The sequence below is a fragment of the Pseudorasbora parva genome, chromosome 9 (genome assembly GCF_024679245.1).
Source record: "Pseudorasbora parva isolate DD20220531a chromosome 9, ASM2467924v1, whole genome shotgun sequence".
Taxonomy (NCBI): Eukaryota; Metazoa; Chordata; class Actinopteri; order Cypriniformes; family Gobionidae; genus Pseudorasbora; species Pseudorasbora parva.
Window position 1 is genome coordinate 46410607 of NC_090180.1, and position 19025 is coordinate 46429631.

A 19025-nucleotide genomic window follows, 5' to 3' on the forward strand; every position below is an offset into this window, starting at 1 on the left:
AGCTTGTCCTTCATTTTCAGTGTCATACATAAATACTAGATATTTGTTCTTTTTTAAGCATAAACTCGCTTCATTTTGATCGATTTTTCAGAAAACAAGACCTAATATCTTGTCATTTTGCTTCTCATGGATGTTTAGATATTTGTACAGGAAAACAATAATGTTACATAATATGTTTCTTTCACATACTTAAAATAAAACAATAGTGCCCAGTATACAGTAAGTGCTTCTTTCCAAACACAGCGGATGTCCGTTTTACACAACACCTGTAGATCTGCTTCAGCGTGACAAGTTTGTTTGCTTTTGTTGACACCAAGGACACGAATGAAAGCACAGGTAACTAATCCTGTTATGGCTGAAAATCAAATTAAACCAAGAGCCAACTCATGCCTTCAACCTTCCATGCATTTAAATTACACACGTGCTTTTGATTATTTATTTATTTTGTGTGTGTGTGTGTGTGGGTATTTCCTGTCAAGTAGCAATGCCTGCCAAATAGATTTTGCGTGTGTAATTTTAGGTTGTTGATGACGTCTAAGCCCAATGAGACACTGACATGCTCTGGTGTTACAGGAGGATTAATCTACCGCTTAGTCTTTATGTGCTAATTAACTCCGGCTACTCCATCCTTCCATACACCCGCTGCTCTTGGAGATTACATCTGTTCCTTCATGAATGAAAGTGACAGTCGGGTCAGATTTTAAATACAGTAGGCTACAGTATTATTATGTTTTATTGTATGCTGTACACTCTATTCGTGTACATATAGGCCTATCCCCGTTAAAGTGTCTGCTAAATGCATACATCCACACTCTAAAAATGCTGGGTTAAAAACAGCTCAAGTTGGGTTGAAAATGGACTAACCCAGCAATTGGGTTGTTTTAACCCGGCGGTTAAGTTGTTTTAATCCTGCAATTGGGTTGTTTTAACCCAGTGGTTGGGTTAAATGTTTGCTTAAGACAACCCAGTTATTGGGTTAAATAACTCAACCGGTTGGTTAAAACAACCCAATTGCTGGGTTAGTCCATTTTCAACCCAACTTGAGCTGTTTTTAACCCAGCATTTTTAGAGTGTGGATGTATGCATTTAGCAGACACTTTAACGGGGATAGGCCTATATGTATAAAATTTTTGTGTGAACAGCAACAAAACTTCTGTATTTGGAAAAGCTATTATAGCCAAAGGTATGGTAACACGAGTAAGAGTATTATAAAAGTTGAATTCAGCATGATTTTAATGTAAGGGACGTTTTTGCCAGGAAAATCAAAATGCCAGGGTTACCCGCGTTCAGACTACAAGCATGTTTAGCTTAAAATTAAAAAGACAAGCAAAAAACAGTAGATAGATATGAATATTTATTAAAGAACCAATTTTAAAAAAACAGTATTCAAAAAATATATTGTTAGCAGATGCTAACTGGCTGGTTAACTACTAGCTGATGCTAATTTGAGGTCATTTTTAAATATAAAGTCCAAATATTTTTATTCAACCACCTAGTTAGATTACATTTGATGGAAAAACAAAGAATGTGATGTTCAGAACATGGTAGCAGTATTTATTTATTTTTAATTAAAACAAGAAAATATAATCATATTTCCCTTAAATAACAAGTACTCGCTAACTAGAGGCCTTGCTCTTCTCATATCATATACAAATGTGATGTTCTGCAAAACAACAAGCTTTAAAACTTTTCCTTACTGTTAAAAATGATGGCTCATAACTTAACGTGAAGGTCACCAGTGTAAGCATCGCAGTGAAACCTTCTACTTCACTGGTCAACGTAGTCCATAGCAAAAACAAAAACGTAGGCCTATCTTGATTTTATCTAGTTATTTGGGGGAAAACAGTAGGGGGGCATTTTACGCCAATTTACCCTTTATTGTTATTGAGAGGAAAGTGCGCACATACACAGGTGCTGGTCATATAATCAGAATATCATCAAAGAGTTGATTTATTTCACTAATTCCATTCAAAAAGTGAAACTTGTATATTATATTCATTCATTACACACAGACTGATATATTTTAAATGTTTATTTCTTTTCATTTTGATGATTATAACTGACAACTAAGGAAAATCCCAAATTCAGTATCTCAGAAAATTGAAATATTACTTAAGACCAATGCAAAGAAATGATTTTTAGAAATCTTGGCCAACTGAAAAGTATGAGCATTTACAGCGCTCAATACTTAGTTGGGTCTCCTTTAGCCTGAATTACTGCAGCAATGTGGCGTGGCGTGGAGTCGATCAGTCTGTGGCACATTGTTGGCTCTGCCATATCACATCTTCACAATACCCCAGAGATTTTCTACGGGGTTAAGGTCAGGCGAGTTTGCTGGCCAGGTACTGGTTGCTTTGGCACTGTGTGCAGGTGCCAAGTGCTGTTGGAAAAGTAAATATGCATCTCCATTAAGTTGGTCAGCAAGAAGCATGAAGTGCTCTAAAACTTCTTTAATCTACTCAGAGGGGTGATGAATTGAGAAATCAGCTTTCCCTTGAGCCTTTGATATATAAAAGGTCCTGGTAATTTAAGAATATCCTGTAAGTTTCAGTGCTGAAAACTTCCTTGTTAGTAAAAGAAAAGCTTTTAAAGACACCAGGCCCAATAAACGATCAATCTCAGAATGAGCCTCATCCAGAAGTCATCGAGTGACGAAACACGTCTCTACAGAATAATAAGCATCGACTCATCTGATTCAGTAGCCCCGCCCATTGACTCATCTAATTCAGTAGCCCCGCCCACCAACTCATCTAATTCAGTAGCCCCGCCCATCGAATCATCAAAACAATCCCTCCCTCATGTGAACTGACAGTGGAGCTGAAGCTCATTAAATATGCTAATCTTATCCAATCCTAGCCGTGGGCGTTTACTACACAAGTCTCCAGTGACAGGCCCATCAAAACCCAGCGTTCAGGAGAGAGCCTCAAAACCAGTGTAGAAAATAGACTATTTCTTATTAGTTATGATGTTTTTGAATGTAAAAACCACACAAACATCATTAGTTGACCTCAGACAACAGTATAAAAAAATAAAAAAGCCAGTTCATGACACCTTTAAATTAAAAACACAGTATTACCGTCACCCTTGTCCAGAAAACACTGTAATACCTTATTCTTCTTGCTTACATGTCGTTTTTGCTGCATGTAGCCTCATGGTTAATGAGCTTTTCACATGAATGATTTGGAGCAGCTGGAGTTTGATACCAAAGCAAGTCTTTGTCTGCAGAAGTACACTGCGAAGTAAGCATCTCTTGTCAAGTCCCAGAACTAAGGCTTTGTCTAGAGGAAGTGTATGAAGCAATGCTAAGTAAGCAGCCCAGTGCCTATGGTTGTCTATTCTTAGGCTGTGTTGTGATTGCAGGTGCAGAGAAGGGATAGAACAGATAATCTGCTGTCCGATGTGAAGAAGAGACTCTTGTTCATCATGCTAACATTTTAAAGGATGAAGAAAAGGTTAAGGTATTCCTGAATTAAACCCTACAATGCTCTTTTAACAGTCAACTGTCTTGTATTCTAATTTAAACTAGTGAATTTAAAGGGATGTTCATCCACAAAGAGGCCTAATTAAGTCATTATTTACTCAACCTCACCACGCATCATTTTAATTTGATGATTTTAGCTATATTAAAAAAAAGCACCATAATTGTTCATACGATTTATAAGTCTCACGTTTGAACGCAGTAAACAATGGCAGATTTTAATTTTTATGTGAAGTTTTTATAATTGCAGACATATGTTTAAATATACATACACCTTGCAGAATCCACAAAATGTTCATAAAAAATTTATCCAAAAAATCTATAGGGGTCATAAAAATGGCATGTTGTTTTGATTTACTACTGGCCTGAATAAGCTGTTTCACAACCATATAGTCTTCAAGAAAAAATATAACTGAATTTATAAGTGCTTGATTCTTAAAGAAGACCTATTATGCTCTTTTACAGAGTCGTGATGCTGTTTTGGCAATACTAGAACAGGTTTTTAATGCTTGAATGTTGATTATTTCCCCATATTGTTCCCAGTCTGTCAGTAACACTGTTTAGTTCCTGTCTCTATGAAGCCCCGCCTTCTGAATCACACAATGTGCTCTGATTGGTCAGCTGGATCAGTGTCTTGTGATTGGTCAAGCACTTCCAGCATGTTTGGGAAATGCTCCGGCCCTTACCATAACCACTACTAACTAACTAACTCAATCAGGCCCCGCCCCTTTATTTTCAAACTTTTTGAATACAATGATCAGTGTATTAATAAAGTGTTCTTATTTTGTCTTTTGGGAAACATCTCTTCAGTTCCTTCTGAAGGGCTGTGCTAAGTAAATCCAATAAGATCTTTTAACAAAAAGAGAAAAATTGATATTTTATCCTTTTTTTAAGTTTACAGTTGTCAGTTAATGTTAACTGATGTGGTTAATTACATTTAACACAGGAAACCTTTTTTGGAAAATGTTACCCAAGATGCGACATTCACACTGTAAAAAAAAAAGGCAAATTTTGAACTTTTGCAGTACAATCGACTTATGAATTATGTTAAATTATGTTAAACTGACTTTAAAAATGAGTTACATCTTGTATAACTAATAAAAACAAGTTTAACATTTCTTAACTTATTTTGATGAGTTAAAACAATGTAATAACATATGTTGTCATAACTTATTGAACATATCATTTTTTACAGTGCATTCGGTATCATTTTTTTTAATGGAAAGATGGCAAATGCTTTATTTTGAATTCATACAACATAATACAATAAAGCATATTAAATGAAACTGACTATGAAATATAAAGAAAAAATAGATATGACACATATACAGTGCGTATATATATATAATATTTTACTTATTAATTTATTTTATCGCAAAGAATTCACAAACAAATTATGGACTTCAACCAATCAATATGTTATGATGAAACTGTTGGGTAAATACTTCGAGATAGAAACCTTTTTTGCATTATTTTCATGAACATTAAGCTTATTCTTATGCATCTTCTCTTTCTTGTAATGTTCACTGATTTGAATGTCTACTTCAGATGAAGAAACGTTATTTTATGATGCCTAATTATCGATCATGAGCTTATTTTTCATTGTTTTTCAGAAAAACAGCAGATGTCCACAGCTTTGTAATGCTTTCATCCAGGTAGGACATGATCCTAATTCAACCAATCAGATTTTAGTATTTAGCACACCACTGAGTTTGAACTACATTCATTTTTGTCACTTTGTTTGGACTGTTTGTTTGATTGTAATATAGGGGAATTTGTCCTATATGGCTAAAGCATGCCTTAACTTCCGTAGCCTATTGCAGCGTCACACCATGTCGCGTATGTGTCCGTTCACAATGCATAATTCATCTCCGATCTTGAAATGAAACAAATGGAAACAAGAACATTTAAACTGTAATCAAACAAGAATATTCTATGACAAAGATTGTTTTAGTAAAATTTGTGAATTTGATTGAGTAGGATACTTATCCGTTTCCTTCCGAGTGTTGTCAAGATTAATCTCTGGTGCCATACAGTTGCCGCAAGAGCCCGCCCACACGCTGTTCTGATTGCCTGTGGTTTTTGATTGATTTGTCGAATCTCGTAGTCGCTTCACGTCTGGTGTGGACAGACAAGTTGCTTGTCGCATCATGTCACATGTAGTTAGGACACATTGTTATGCTGTAAAGGGGATAGCTCGCACAAAAATGAAAATTCAGTCTTTTTCAGTCACCTTTGTGTTAAAGTGGACCTATTATGCCCCTTTTTGCAAGATGTAATATAAGTCTTGGGTGTCCCCAGAATGTGTCTGTGAAGTTTCAGCTCAAATTACCCCACAGATCATGTTTTGAGTGGAAGGAAAACATGCTGTTTTTGTGCATGTATCTTCAAATGCATATGAGCTCTTGATCCCCGCCCCTTTCCAGAAGAGGGTGGAGCCTGTACAGCTCGTGCCTCGGATACTCTGCTAAAAACTCACGTGACATTGCAGTCCTTCATCATCATGAGAGTTTGTGATCTGGATGCGTTTTAAAGCATATCAGTCTAAACTTGTAATATATGGTTTTTCGAGCGCACACACCAAAAGCACGCGCATGGACAGCTGATGTCAGACGGAGCGTCGTGTGAGTATTAAACTAAGTTCTCTTTCACGTCTTATTGCACCTAAACTGTCAAATACACACAAGGATATGTAAAAAACACAAAGTTCACATAAACACAGTCGGTTCTGTCTGTGAACGTAAACAGCAGGAAAAGAAATCGAATGTGTATATTAGATCTGTGTATTACAGTGACAGCAGTGTACAGTACCTACTGCTGTTAATACGACATTTACATTTACATTTATGCATTTAGCAGACGCTTTTATCCAAAGCGACTTACAACTCAGGAGAACAGGAAGCGATCCGTCAAGAAGAGGCAACGAAACACAAAAAGTGCCCTAAATACTAAGATTTGTACACTGCTCAGAGTAGCAAAGACCAGAAAAGGAAAGAAGAAAGGAGAAATAGAGGGGGAATTTTTTTTTTTTTTTTTTTTTTTTTTTTTTTAATGTAAGATTAAGTGCTCATGGAAGAGATGAGTTTTTACCTGTCTTTTGAACGAAGTGAGTGATTCTGTTGTGCGTATGGAGGACGGAAGATCGTTCCACCAACCCGGAACAATGAAAGAAAAAGTTCGAGAGAGGGATTTCATGCCTCTCTGTGATGGTACCACAAGCCTTCGCTCATTAGCTGAGCGAAGGCTTCTGGTGGGTGTGTAGACGCGAAGGAGTGAGTCGAAGTATGCGGGTGCTGCGCTTGTGGAAGATCCATAAGCAAGAGTCAGGGCTTTGAATTTGATCCGGGCAGCGAGTGGTAGCCAATGCAGAGAGATGAATAGAGGTGTGACATGAGCCCTTTTGGGCTCATTGAATACAAGACGTGCTGCAGCGTTCTGGATCATTTGCAACGGTTTGATTGCACAAGATGGAAGTCCAGCCAGAAGCGCGTTGCAATAGTCAAGTCTAGAAATGACCAGGGCTTGGACAAGAAGCTGTGTTGCATGCTCCGTAAGGAACGGTCTGATTTTCCTGATGTTGTGCAATGCAAACCTGCATGACCGAGCCGTCTTCGAGATGTGGTCTTTGAAGGACAGCTGGTCATCAAAGATTACTCCAAGATTTCTGACCGACCCCGAAGGAGTAATCAGAGATGAACCTAGCTGGATGGTAAAATCGTGTTGTATGGTGGGGTTAGCAGGGAAAACAAGCAGCTCAGTCTTTGCTAGATTGAGCTGCAGGTGATGTTTTTTCATCCATGCCGAGATGTCCGCCAGACAGCTTGAGATTCGTGCAGCTACTGTGGGATCATCTGGTTGAAATGAGAGGTAGAGCTGTGTGTCATCAGCATAGCAATGATAAGAGAGACCATGTGCCTGAATGATGGGTCCCAGTGATGTAGTGTAAATGGAAAAGAGGAGAGGTCCAAGCACTGAGCCCTGAGGAACCCCCGTGGTCAATTGATGTGTTTTGGATACCTCTCCTCTCCAGGCAACCTTAAAAGACCTACCTGTGAGATAGGACTCAAACCAGTGGAGTGGAGTCCCTGTGATGCCCAGTGATGAGAGGGTGGACAGAAGAATCTGATGATTCACAGTGTCAAAGGCAGCAGACAGATCAAGGAGGATGAGGACTGATGATTTGGATGCAGCTTTAGCCAGCCGCAGGGCTTCAGTAACTGACAGTAATGCCGTCTCAGTTGAGTGGCCCTTTTTGAAGCCTGACTGGTTTACGTCCAGTTGATTAGTCTGTGAGAGGAAAGATGAGACCTGGTTGAAAACAACTCTTTCAAGTGTTTTCGCAATGAATGGTAGGAGAGAAACAGGTCTGTAGTTCTCTACAAGCGATGTGTCTAATGTGGGTTTTTTAAGCAGTGGGGTTACTTGAGCCTGCTTGAATGTGGTAGGGAAGATGCCGGTGGAAAGAGATGTGTTGATGATGTGTGTGAGTGCTGGTAAGAGTGTAGGGGAGATGGCTTGTAGGAGATGTGAGGGGATGGGATCTAGAGGGCAGGTAGTGGGATGGCTGGAGAGGAGAAGCTTAGATACTTCGTCCTCAGTGAGTGTAGAGAAGGAGGAGAGAAGATGTTTGGTTGTGGATGTGGCTGATTCAAAAGTGTGTGTGTTTGGAGGTGTGAACTGACTGCTGATGAGTGTGGTTTTGTTTGTGAAAAAATTGGCAAGATCGTCTGCAGAAAGAGAGGTGGTGGGAGGTGGTGGAGGGGGACAGAGGAGAGAGGTGAAAGTTCTGAAAAGTGTGCGTGAGTCTGAGGTGCTGTTGATTTTGTTGTGGAAATATGAGGATTTAGCTGTATGGACGTCCTGTGAGAAGGAAATGAGCAGAGATTGGTACTTACTCAGGTCAGATGGGTCGTTTGATTTGCGCCATTTTCTCTCTGCTGCCCTAAGTTTGGTCCGGTGTTCACGAAGAACATCAGATAACCAAGGGTTAGAGGGAGTAGCGCGAGCTGGCCTAGAAGACAGAGGGCAGATAGTATCTAGACAAGTGGTTAAAGTGGAACATAAAGTGTCTGTTGCAGTGTTGACATCCATAGAGGAGAATTGTGTGGGTGATGGAAGAGAGGATGATACAACGGAGGAGAGGTGTGAGGGAGAAAGAGAACGCAGGTTTCGTCTGAAACTAACTGGTAGAGGAGGTGGAAGCATAAGAGTAGTGAGATGTATATTAAATGTGATGAAGTAGTGATCCGAGAAGTGTAAGGGTTTGACCAAAGTGTTTTCTGTAGTGCAGTTGCATATGTAGATGAGGTCAAGTTGGTTGCCAGATTTGTGCGTGTGTGAGGTAGTAAGAAGTTTGAGATCGAATGAGGATAGAAGGGAGTGAAAATCTGTAGCATACGGTTTGTCCAGGTGGATGTTGAAATCACCAAGGATTACAAGTGGGCTGCCATCCTCAGGGAGTGAGGACAGCAGCACATCTAGTTCCTCAACAAAGGTGCCCAATTGACCTGGAGGGCGGTAGATGACTACAAGATGGATTTTAGCAGGAGCTGTAACTGTAATAGCATGGTATTCAAATGAGGTGTTATTACAGAGAGAGGTGTGGGTTGAGTATTTCCAATTGTTTGTGATAAGAAAACCTGTGCCTCCACCTCTGCCAGTGTGGCGAGGGGTGTGTGAGAAGGAGAAATTGTTAGAGAGAGCAGCAGGAGTTGCTGAGTCTTCTGGATGGATCCAGGTCTCAGTCAAGGCCAAGATATTCAGATTGGAATGAGTGGCAAAGGCTGGAATGAAGTCAGCTTTGTTTACAGCTGACTGACAATTCCATAGACCCAGAGAAAAGGAGGGAGGGATATTAGTAGAGGAAGGAATAAGACGCAGATTAGCAGTGTTGCGCTGCCGTCTGCGTCTGATAGTGGAGCGAGGGGTAGAAATAGTGGGTATGTATTGAAAGCACATTGTGAAAAGAGAGAGAAGGAGAAAGAGGATAGGGAAATAAATAAATACTTAAGTGCGTTCTCGGTGTTCGGTCTACGGTGGAGTCGATCGTAGGTCGAGTCGAAAACGAATGTCTTTACACTTGTCGGTCTTCACACGAGGCGGCTGAACACGAGGGCTGAACGCTCCCGCTGACGCTACCGCGACAGCGCTGACACGCTTATTAAATACACACTGATCACTGCTTGAGGGATAGCAGGTGTGGACGCTTTTATAATTATCCCAAAGATTAATCAACGCAACGGTCTGCCAACGACTCAAATCGAAACCAAACTATCACTCACTACCTGTGCTAAAAGCCAACAATTATTATTTAATAACGGCTGGTGATTGCGTACCGCGCGCTTCAAACTGCCCTGGTTAAAGTGCAATTTGTGAGTAGCTCACGGAACAAAGTTATGAATAAAAGGAATAAGTGCAGAAACGAAAATGTATCTTCCTTCTAGTAATTAAAACACCAAGCAATACAGCAAATACAGAGTATTTCGGATAGACTTACTTGCGATTCGAGCTCCTTCTATGACCGGATTCTATAATACGAATCAAACAACTGAAGAAAATCACTCACTGCTCTGGACTGAATAACTTTAGTAGCTTTATTAATACAGTTCTTACTTGAACGCTGCTGTTGAATGCTCTGGCGAGGAGATAAACATGGCAGACTGTGTTCAGCTCAATGAGGGGAGGAGCTGAGCTAACAGGGCGGAGTCTGTCAGCAGTTGTGGGCGTGGTCTAATCATATGTGATGTCACATTGCATAGAAACTGCAAACAGCTTTTATTCTTATGATTATGGTGATTTAAAAAAGAGGAGTGGGTGTATTTCACCACTATACTGCCAGCACAGTTATGTTCAAACACAATATAAAAGTGAATTTTCAAAAATCGTTCACCTTTAATCTAGGGATGCACCGAATCCAGGATTTAGGTTCGGGTTCGGCCGCATATTGGGCTTTTTTACTGGGTTTGGTTTCTGCCGAACCTTAGAATTTTTTTCCACCGAACCGAACCCTAGGCTTGCACTACGCGATACTGGCCGATGATGCCGCGGTTGATTATGGCAACGTGTTTACTAGGTGGACAGTTCGAATACCGTAGGCTGTGAGGAAGTGAAAATGGAACTTGTGAACAGAAAATGTGTTGTTTGGTAGTACTTTCAGTCACAAGAAGGCAATTCAAGTCGAGCTATATGTTCAATTTGCAACGCTGATTTGTCTCGTGGTGGCAAGAACCCTAAACAATAGCCGCTGGATGTCCGGTTCGCGAACGAATCGTTCTTTTTAACCGGATCTTTATAGTGATCCGGTCGAACCAGTTCACCAAATCGGACTGAATCGTTCTAAACGGTTCGCGTCTCAAATCAGCGCTGATCCCACAAGTTACTATAGTTACTCACTTTCTGACATGAGTGACACTCCCTCAGACTAGAAATAAACTAATATCTTGAAGTATAAGTTGTAACTCCAACAGTTCACTGAACTGAGACATGTTTTGCTGTGAGAACCGGTGAGCTGAGGTACTGCATGCGTGATAGCGTCGTCTTGAACCGAACTGTTTCTCTCGGAGTGGGACGGCTGATGCTGTTTCTCTCAGAAAACTCATGCTGATAATATATGAGCACGGGTGAACTGAGGATTTGTGTAAGTTTATGTTATGTCAATGTAAGTTTATTTAATCTGTGTAAAACATCAGTGTTTGCACGACAGTGGCTGTATTGAGGGCTTTTGCAAAACATGAATTAAAAAGCGTATCCAAGATGATGATGATGATGACAATAATAATTATTACCATACTAAGTTTGGATTACAAATAATTTATATGAATGCGTTTGAATGTATTTTCATCCACCGGGATGATAGAAATGACGTCATTACGTAAGGACGTAAAAGAAGCGGTGATCCGTTTTTTTTTTACCGGTTCATTGAAACGAACTGTCTGAAAGAACCGTTTCGCGGAAAAAAAACGAACTTCCAATCCGAGAGAATAAGAGTTGTGCATGAAGGAATCTACAGACAGCAACGCGGCACAGTCATCCTGGCATAATGTTGCCTTTTTAAAAAAATTAAAATTAAATTAAAAATACACTGCTGTGGACGTTGTTTATGTCATTAATGTGTTTACTGTGATAACGGACTGAGGATGGATTCGGTATTCGGTTTCGGATTCGGCAGAATCTTAACCAGTGGATTCGGTATTCGGCCGAACCTCAAAAATCTGGATTCGGTGCATCCCTACTTTAATCATTAAAATAAAGAAACTAAGTAAAAATTCTTCCTCATCCATACTTGTTGATGATGTGTGGTTTTATTGTACGCTTAACCGAACGATCACATCATGACACATTTGTCTTCCGCGGCCTGTTTGACCTCCGTCATCGTGCTCTGAGCTTTAGCTTTGATTGAATCAAAGTCCACGTCCATGTTCTGGAGTTTCCCCAGAAACGAATCGTTTATCTCTTCCTCCTCCTCGTCTTCGTCCACCATCTTTGCCAGCTCCTCTGGGATGTCCAGATCATCTCCGGCCATCTGGACGGTGGCATCGTCTTGTGCGCTCTGTTCACAAACAGATGCAAGTGTGAAAAACAGAGGCCTAGCTTGGATTTTAAATATGGTTCAGTATATAAACAAATTCCACCCCAAAAACAGGTTAAATGTGATCTGGACATGTTATATGCACTGCAAAAAAAATACTTACTTAGTATTGTTGTCTTGTTTCTAAAAATCAAATATTTGCTAGAAAAAGTAAAAATTATTGTATTGTTTTATGAAAAAAATAACTCAAAATTAAGAGAGTTTTTGCTTAAAATAAGATAAATAATCTGCGAATAAAGTAAAATAATGTTGCTTTAAGATTTTTTTCTTACCCCACTGGCAGATTATTTAGCTTATTTTAAGCAAAAACTCTCGTAATTTTGAGTTATTTTTTATGTTATGTTTGGACTAGAAACAGGACAATACTAAGTAAGAAAAGCTTTTTTTTGCATTGGTGAGATGAACACACTGATATGTTACATTATGAATGAAAATACCTGTGGTAGTCTGTATTTGTCACGCAGATGCACGCGTAAGTTTGCTCTCTCTGCTTTTTTTGTAGCAAACTCCTGGTCCCTGGCGATCCTGTCAATGAAACACACGACATGCCGGTTTAGTTCATGTGAGACCACAGGTAACAGTGTGAGGTAATGTACTTTACACGTCCCGAGCTGGATTTTCTGAGGCCTTCGGCATAATCGACAATACAAATCAGGTCGATACTTTACAAACCGCATTGAGGGGTTTTACTGCTTGCTTTAGGACTTTTAGCCCTTTGGTAAATCAGTGTGATCAGTTTCTGGTGTATTCTGCTCTAAATCGATCTTATGAGGGCTTTCCTGGGTGAATCCCACTAGATAGAAATAAGAAATTGTGTTTTGCTGAACATTTTTGCATTGTTTTCATGAATATTAAGCATTTTCTTATGCAACTTCTTCTGTAATGATATATTATTTAAATTGTAAAGTCAAGGTAGTATAGAATCAAGGTAATATTTTTTGCACCGAATTAAAAAAAAGAGAATTTAAAACTTTAAAAGTGAAAGTATGCCTTATACTAATGAGAATTTATAGATTAAATAAACAAAACTATACAATACAATTATGAGAATCCAACAGCAGTCATTTAATAAAAAACACATCAAAAATAATAAATCCATATTTGCATTATATTAATGAGAATTTATATTGATAGAATAAATAAGTAAATATTAGGACAATTATGAGAATCCAATGGCAGTCATTTAATAAAAAACATCAAAAATAATATATCCATATTTGCATTATATTAATGAGAATTTTAATTTATTAAATAAATATTAGGACAATTATGAGAATCCAATGCCAATAATGTAATAAATAAAAAAACATCAAAAGCATCCATAAATGCATTATATTAATACAAATTTTAATTGATTAAATAAATAAATATTACTACAATCATGAGAATCTAATGGTAATTATTTAATAAAAAACATCAAAAATAAAATACCCATATATGCATTATATTGATGAGAATTTAAATGTATTAAATAAATAAATATTAAGACAATTATGAGAATCTAATGCCAATAATGTAATAAAAAACATCGAAAGCATCCATATATGCATTATAGTAATGAACATTTATTGATTTAATAAATAGAGACTATTTACTGGACAATAATGATAATCTATTGGGAATCATTTCATTTTTTTTTAATGCATTATATATATATATATATATGAGAATTTATATTGATTGAATAAATAAAAAAATAAATATTAGGACATTTATGAGAATTTAATGGCAGTCATTTAATAAAAAACATCAAAAGTAAAAAACATCCATATATGTATAAAAAATGGTACAAAAGTAGGCTTAATTACGCTTATTAAAACATTTTTTTTTTATGTTGTTTATTTTATGAATGTGTTTTTATGAGGCTCGCTCCAGCTGAACTGACGTGATTGGCCTGGTATTGAGCTATTATTTACACGCCGTTTAGTGGTTTTACATGAAACCAATCAATCTGACCGTCTCCCTAACCCTCGCAATCGTATTACTCTGACCCTCAGAGATTAGCGCTGCTTCATACGTATATACAGACTGTTCCTGACAGAAATAATAGCCCAGTTACTCGCTGACCCAACGGCAGCAGGATGGAGCCTAAGAAGGTTACAGGGGTTTAGGGTGAAATATGGAGCAGGTGGCTCTGAATCTGGAGTCGAGCAAGGTAAACGCTGTAATGCTTATTAAACCACACACAGGAAAGCAGACGTGTTGTCATGCAAACAGACTCTAGCACTTTTATGATCATGTTCTGATACAACTGACTGTTGTTGTGGTTGGACCACACTAAAGACCGCGACCTTTGACCCAATAAGGCCTCTCCTGACCCAGTTCTGCACTTAAAGCCATCGGGAGTTATATAAAGAGATAAGATATAGTGCAAAGCAACATTACGGCAATGTGTGTAGTCTTTTTTCCGAGACGTCACAGCTTTCACACTGAGCGGTTTCTCTTTTCACTGTTGATCTTCAGACATCCGGCTCAAGTCTTACAGGCAGAGTTTTTATTATTCAGCATTAAACAGATTCATGCTATATTAATATCACATCCTCGCATTTACTGTCATGCATCTCTGACATCAGTCGACCTCAGATCAGTGATGACGGCAATAACGGACTGATCCCACACAGGAAATGGGCATTAGGATAAGACAACAACTACAGACTAAGACGATTTCTTCATGTTTATAAACATCACTGTGTGATGAATGGGATTGAAACCTACATTATGATTGTTTTTTTAACCTTTGGATGTCTTAGAAATCTACTGTGTCACACACACACACACGAACACACACACACACACACACACACACACACACACACACACACACACACACACACACACACACACACACATACACACACACACACACACACACACACACACACACACACACACACACACACACACACACACAGTGTAATGTAATTTAAGTTGACATTACTTAAACATCCAAGTTGACTGAACTTAATTTTTTTTCCTTTTTTCTTATTAATATGATATTATTTATTGTTACTTATATAATTACTACAATAACTGTGTTCTCACCAAAATACCACAGTTACTATAATTTATTATTTTGTAATAATAAAAAAAAAGAATTCATTATTTTTAATATTTCATTATTTAGGTTTTTACATTTACACAAACAGTACTATGGCAACTGTGTGTTCCTGCCAAAATAACACATTGTTATTTATTCTTAATTATTTTTACAATGATAATTTATTAATTTTTCATTATTAATTTTTATATTCATTACATTTTTAGTAATACAAAATACTACGATAACTGCCCCCCCCCAAAAAGTTAATATACTTAATTATTTTTACAATTATTCAATAATTTTGATTCAAACCGTATTTTCTATCTCCTTACACTGCCCCTAAACCTACCCATCACAGGAAATATTCTGCATTTTTACTTTCTCAAAAAAACATCATTTAGTATGTTTTTAAGGCCATTTGAATTATGAGGACATTTGATATGTCCTCATAAACCACATTTATAGTGTAATAACAGTGTAATACCCATGTAGTTATACAAATTTGTGTCCTCATAAACCACATTTATAGTGTAATAACAGTGTAATACCCATGTAGTTATACAAATTTGTGTCCTCATAAACCACATAAACAGACTCACACACACACACACACACACACACACACACACACACACACACACACACACACACACACACACACACACACACACACACACACACACACACACAGAGACAGACACATGCACACAGAAACTCACACCTACACACCAGTGTCTCACACTCACACACACACACACACACACACACACAGGTGTCTCTAACACACACACAGACACTAACATACACACACACATGCACGCACACATATACACACACTGGTGTCTCGCACGCGCGCACACAGACACTCACATTCACACACACACACACACACACACACATAGACAGACACATGCAAACAGAAACTCACACCCACATACCAGTGTCTCACACTCTCTCTCTCTCACACACACACACAAACACACACACACAGGTGTCTCTAACACACAAACAGACACTCACATACACAGACACGCACACACACACACTGGTGTCTCTCTCACACACACATACACACTGGTGTCTCACACACAGACACTCATATACACATACACAGACACATAAACCACAGACATACCGGTGTCTTACACATATACACTGACACGCGCACACACACACACAAACACGCGCACAGAAACTCCACACTCCGGTGTTTCACACGAACACACACACACACACATATTTAGATCTGGGCATGAAAGGTTGCAGTGATGAGCATTGTATCCGATCACAGGCGTGTTGAGTCTGTGAAACGCTTCATCATGACTAACAGTGCAAACACAATGTAGATCAGAGATGTGTTGATTATTTCGGGAGTTTTGGCGAGTCCGGATCTCAGTTTTTGGACTAAAAAGTTCCGTTTTTGATTTCTCTGTTCATGACCCCTTTAACTAATGTGAGCAGAGGTTAGTTAAAATGTTGAGTGGGTAAAGTTTAGTTCAGCTTGAGATCCTTTCCTTTTAAACTGGTTATATTTCTGAAGCCTTTTATGTTTTATGAGCTGTAGGATTATTATATTAAACCGCACAGAGCCGAAGCACAACCAAAACAATGTTCTTCCACAAAATGCACACAGTATTGTTTCTATACTAATAAATAGCCAAAAGTTACAGAGTGGACAGTTAAATCATTGTAACCAACCAAAATAGAAACCAAACAACAACAAAATTTGATAATTGATTAGGACATTGTGTGGTCAAGGTATTCCTAAACTCGCAGTTTATTGACATCATTTAAATAAATCGGGAAATGTTCATGTCACAAATGATCCTTGTGTCTTCTCTCTCTCTCTCTCTCTCTCTCTCCATCTGTATCTTGAATGCATTGAACGCATGATTTGAAGATATACTCACTTCTCCTCGATGAGCTGCTTCTGATACTCCTCAAACTCTTCCCTGCTCATTCCTTTAGACGCCGCCGTCTCTTTTCCGTCCGCCTTCTCCTCCGGTTCATCCTTTCCTCCGGTCATGTTCTTCAGTTTGTCTCCCAACATCTGCTGCATGAGGAATGCCATGTTCTCCGGTTTTAGGCCTGAAGAGTAGATTAACTATCCAATATTCACTAATTTGTGGTGTTAGTTCATGTATTTGACCCAGAGCTTTCCAGAAGTAACCTTTGCAGTTCAGCAACGCCGGCGTTGAAGCTAATTATGGCTTATTTTTTGGAGCAACAATAACAAAATGAAGACAATAGAGGTGTAGTTTGCGATTTGGCACCTGTTGTTGTGATGGAGGTGAGGGTGAGGGTGAGGGTGTGATGAAAACGGCTCAAGGGCTTAGCTTATTATAAAAGCCCATCAAAACCTGTGCTGGCCTCTCCTTGGGCCAAGGACAGCACAGATAATACTGCTCATCTGAATGGGCTCTTATTTCATTTATATTGTTAAAAAAAAAAAAAAGATTATTGGAGTATGCATTACATGGAAATACCATTTCAGTTTTTCCACTTACAAATTTCACATTTAATTCAATGCTGATTTCTTATTCATACTGAAATTTATTACTGAGTAAATCTTTACACCAAATTTTGCGAGTGTTGCTTCTTTTATTAAAAGAAAAGATGTAGAGTATTATCTAAAGGTCTGTGACCACTAGTGAAAAGTGCCTTTTAATACAATTTTTTAATTGCAAATACTGTTCGGGTGAAAAGTTTAAACTTGGATGAGTGTTTGACTGTTAAATAAAACTATTCAAAATCATTTGAGTTTATTTAAATAAATAAATAATATATATATATATATATATATATATATATATATATATATATATATATATATATATATATATATATATATATATATATATATTAAATATATTAAAAATATATTAAATATAAGACTTTGATTAAAGAATATAGGTATTTTTACATTATAATATTGTTGCTTACTAAAACTATTAAATGATTTTAGCTAATTGAAATAAATCTAAAATAAAATATAAATAATACATGAAAAATATAGGCTAGTTAATTATTTTTACAATTATAACATTTTTGCTATCTAAAAGAAACTATTTTCTTTACATTAATTGTAATTCAATTAATTAATGAAATATAAATATTAGATTAAATATATTAAATTAGATTAAATATTAATTTAGTTCATTGTTTTTATAATTATAAAATTAAAAAACTATAAAAAATTGCTTTCATTAATAACAAATTAATATAAATAGGCCTTTATGAAATAATAACACACAATAATATATGCAAAAATAGTATTATACAAAATAATAATTATTTTGATCATTTTTACAATTATAAAATTGTTGCAAACTAATAATAAAACTATTAAAATCGTTTTCATTAATACATTATTAGATTTATATCTTAATCTTAAAATTAATTTATCTAAATTAGCTGAATTAAAGTAGATTGAAGTTGACGTACTAAAAATATTAACTGATATAAATATAAATTACAGTTAAATAAAAATATATATAAAAAATATTACACAACAAAATGAAATGCAAAGCAACATTAAAATTAAACATTAAATACTGTAATAATATACAGCTCTGGAAAAAATGAAGAGACCACTTAACATGGATTTCTCAATGTTAAGTGGTCTCTTCATTTTTTCCATAAATAGGTGAATTTTTTCCATAAATAGGTGAAATAGTGAATGTTGTGTCTCTTTTGCTTTATTGACAGCAGAACTGGAGCTATATGAACAAAACCTGATGATCATGTTCTCCACACTGTAAAAAAAAATGTTTTTGTTGGTTTAACTTAAAAAAGTAAGTTTGAGTTCATTGAGTTTCATTTTGAGTTTATTGAAATTAAAAATTTGAGTTGATACAATGAAGGAAATTTGTTCAATAAATAGAAACTCAAAATATTATTGTATCTGAACCACATAAAAA

General features: G+C 37.0%; 1 protein-coding gene and 1 long non-coding RNA gene across 2 annotated transcripts; both read right to left on the reverse strand.

The window, feature by feature from the left end:
• Positions 1-6322: 6322 nt before the first annotated feature.
• Positions 6323-8689, reverse strand: LOC137089776 (uncharacterized). The gene is made up of 3 exons (XR_010907786.1): positions 8374-8689; positions 7528-7765; positions 6323-7329 (listed from the first exon to the last, which is right to left on the reverse strand). It is a non-coding gene; the product is annotated as an uncharacterized lncRNA (long non-coding RNA).
• Positions 8690-10139: 1450 nt separating this feature from the next.
• Positions 10140-17515, reverse strand: cplx4c (complexin 4c). The gene is made up of 3 exons (XM_067453347.1): positions 17016-17515; positions 12503-12590; positions 10140-12026 (listed from the first exon to the last, which is right to left on the reverse strand). Exons 1-3 carry the CDS (start codon positions 17174-17176, stop codon positions 11802-11804), a joined length of 474 nt encoding a protein of 157 aa, XP_067309448.1. The 5' UTR covers positions 17177-17515; the 3' UTR covers positions 10140-11801.
• Positions 17516-19025: the final 1510 nt, after the last annotated feature.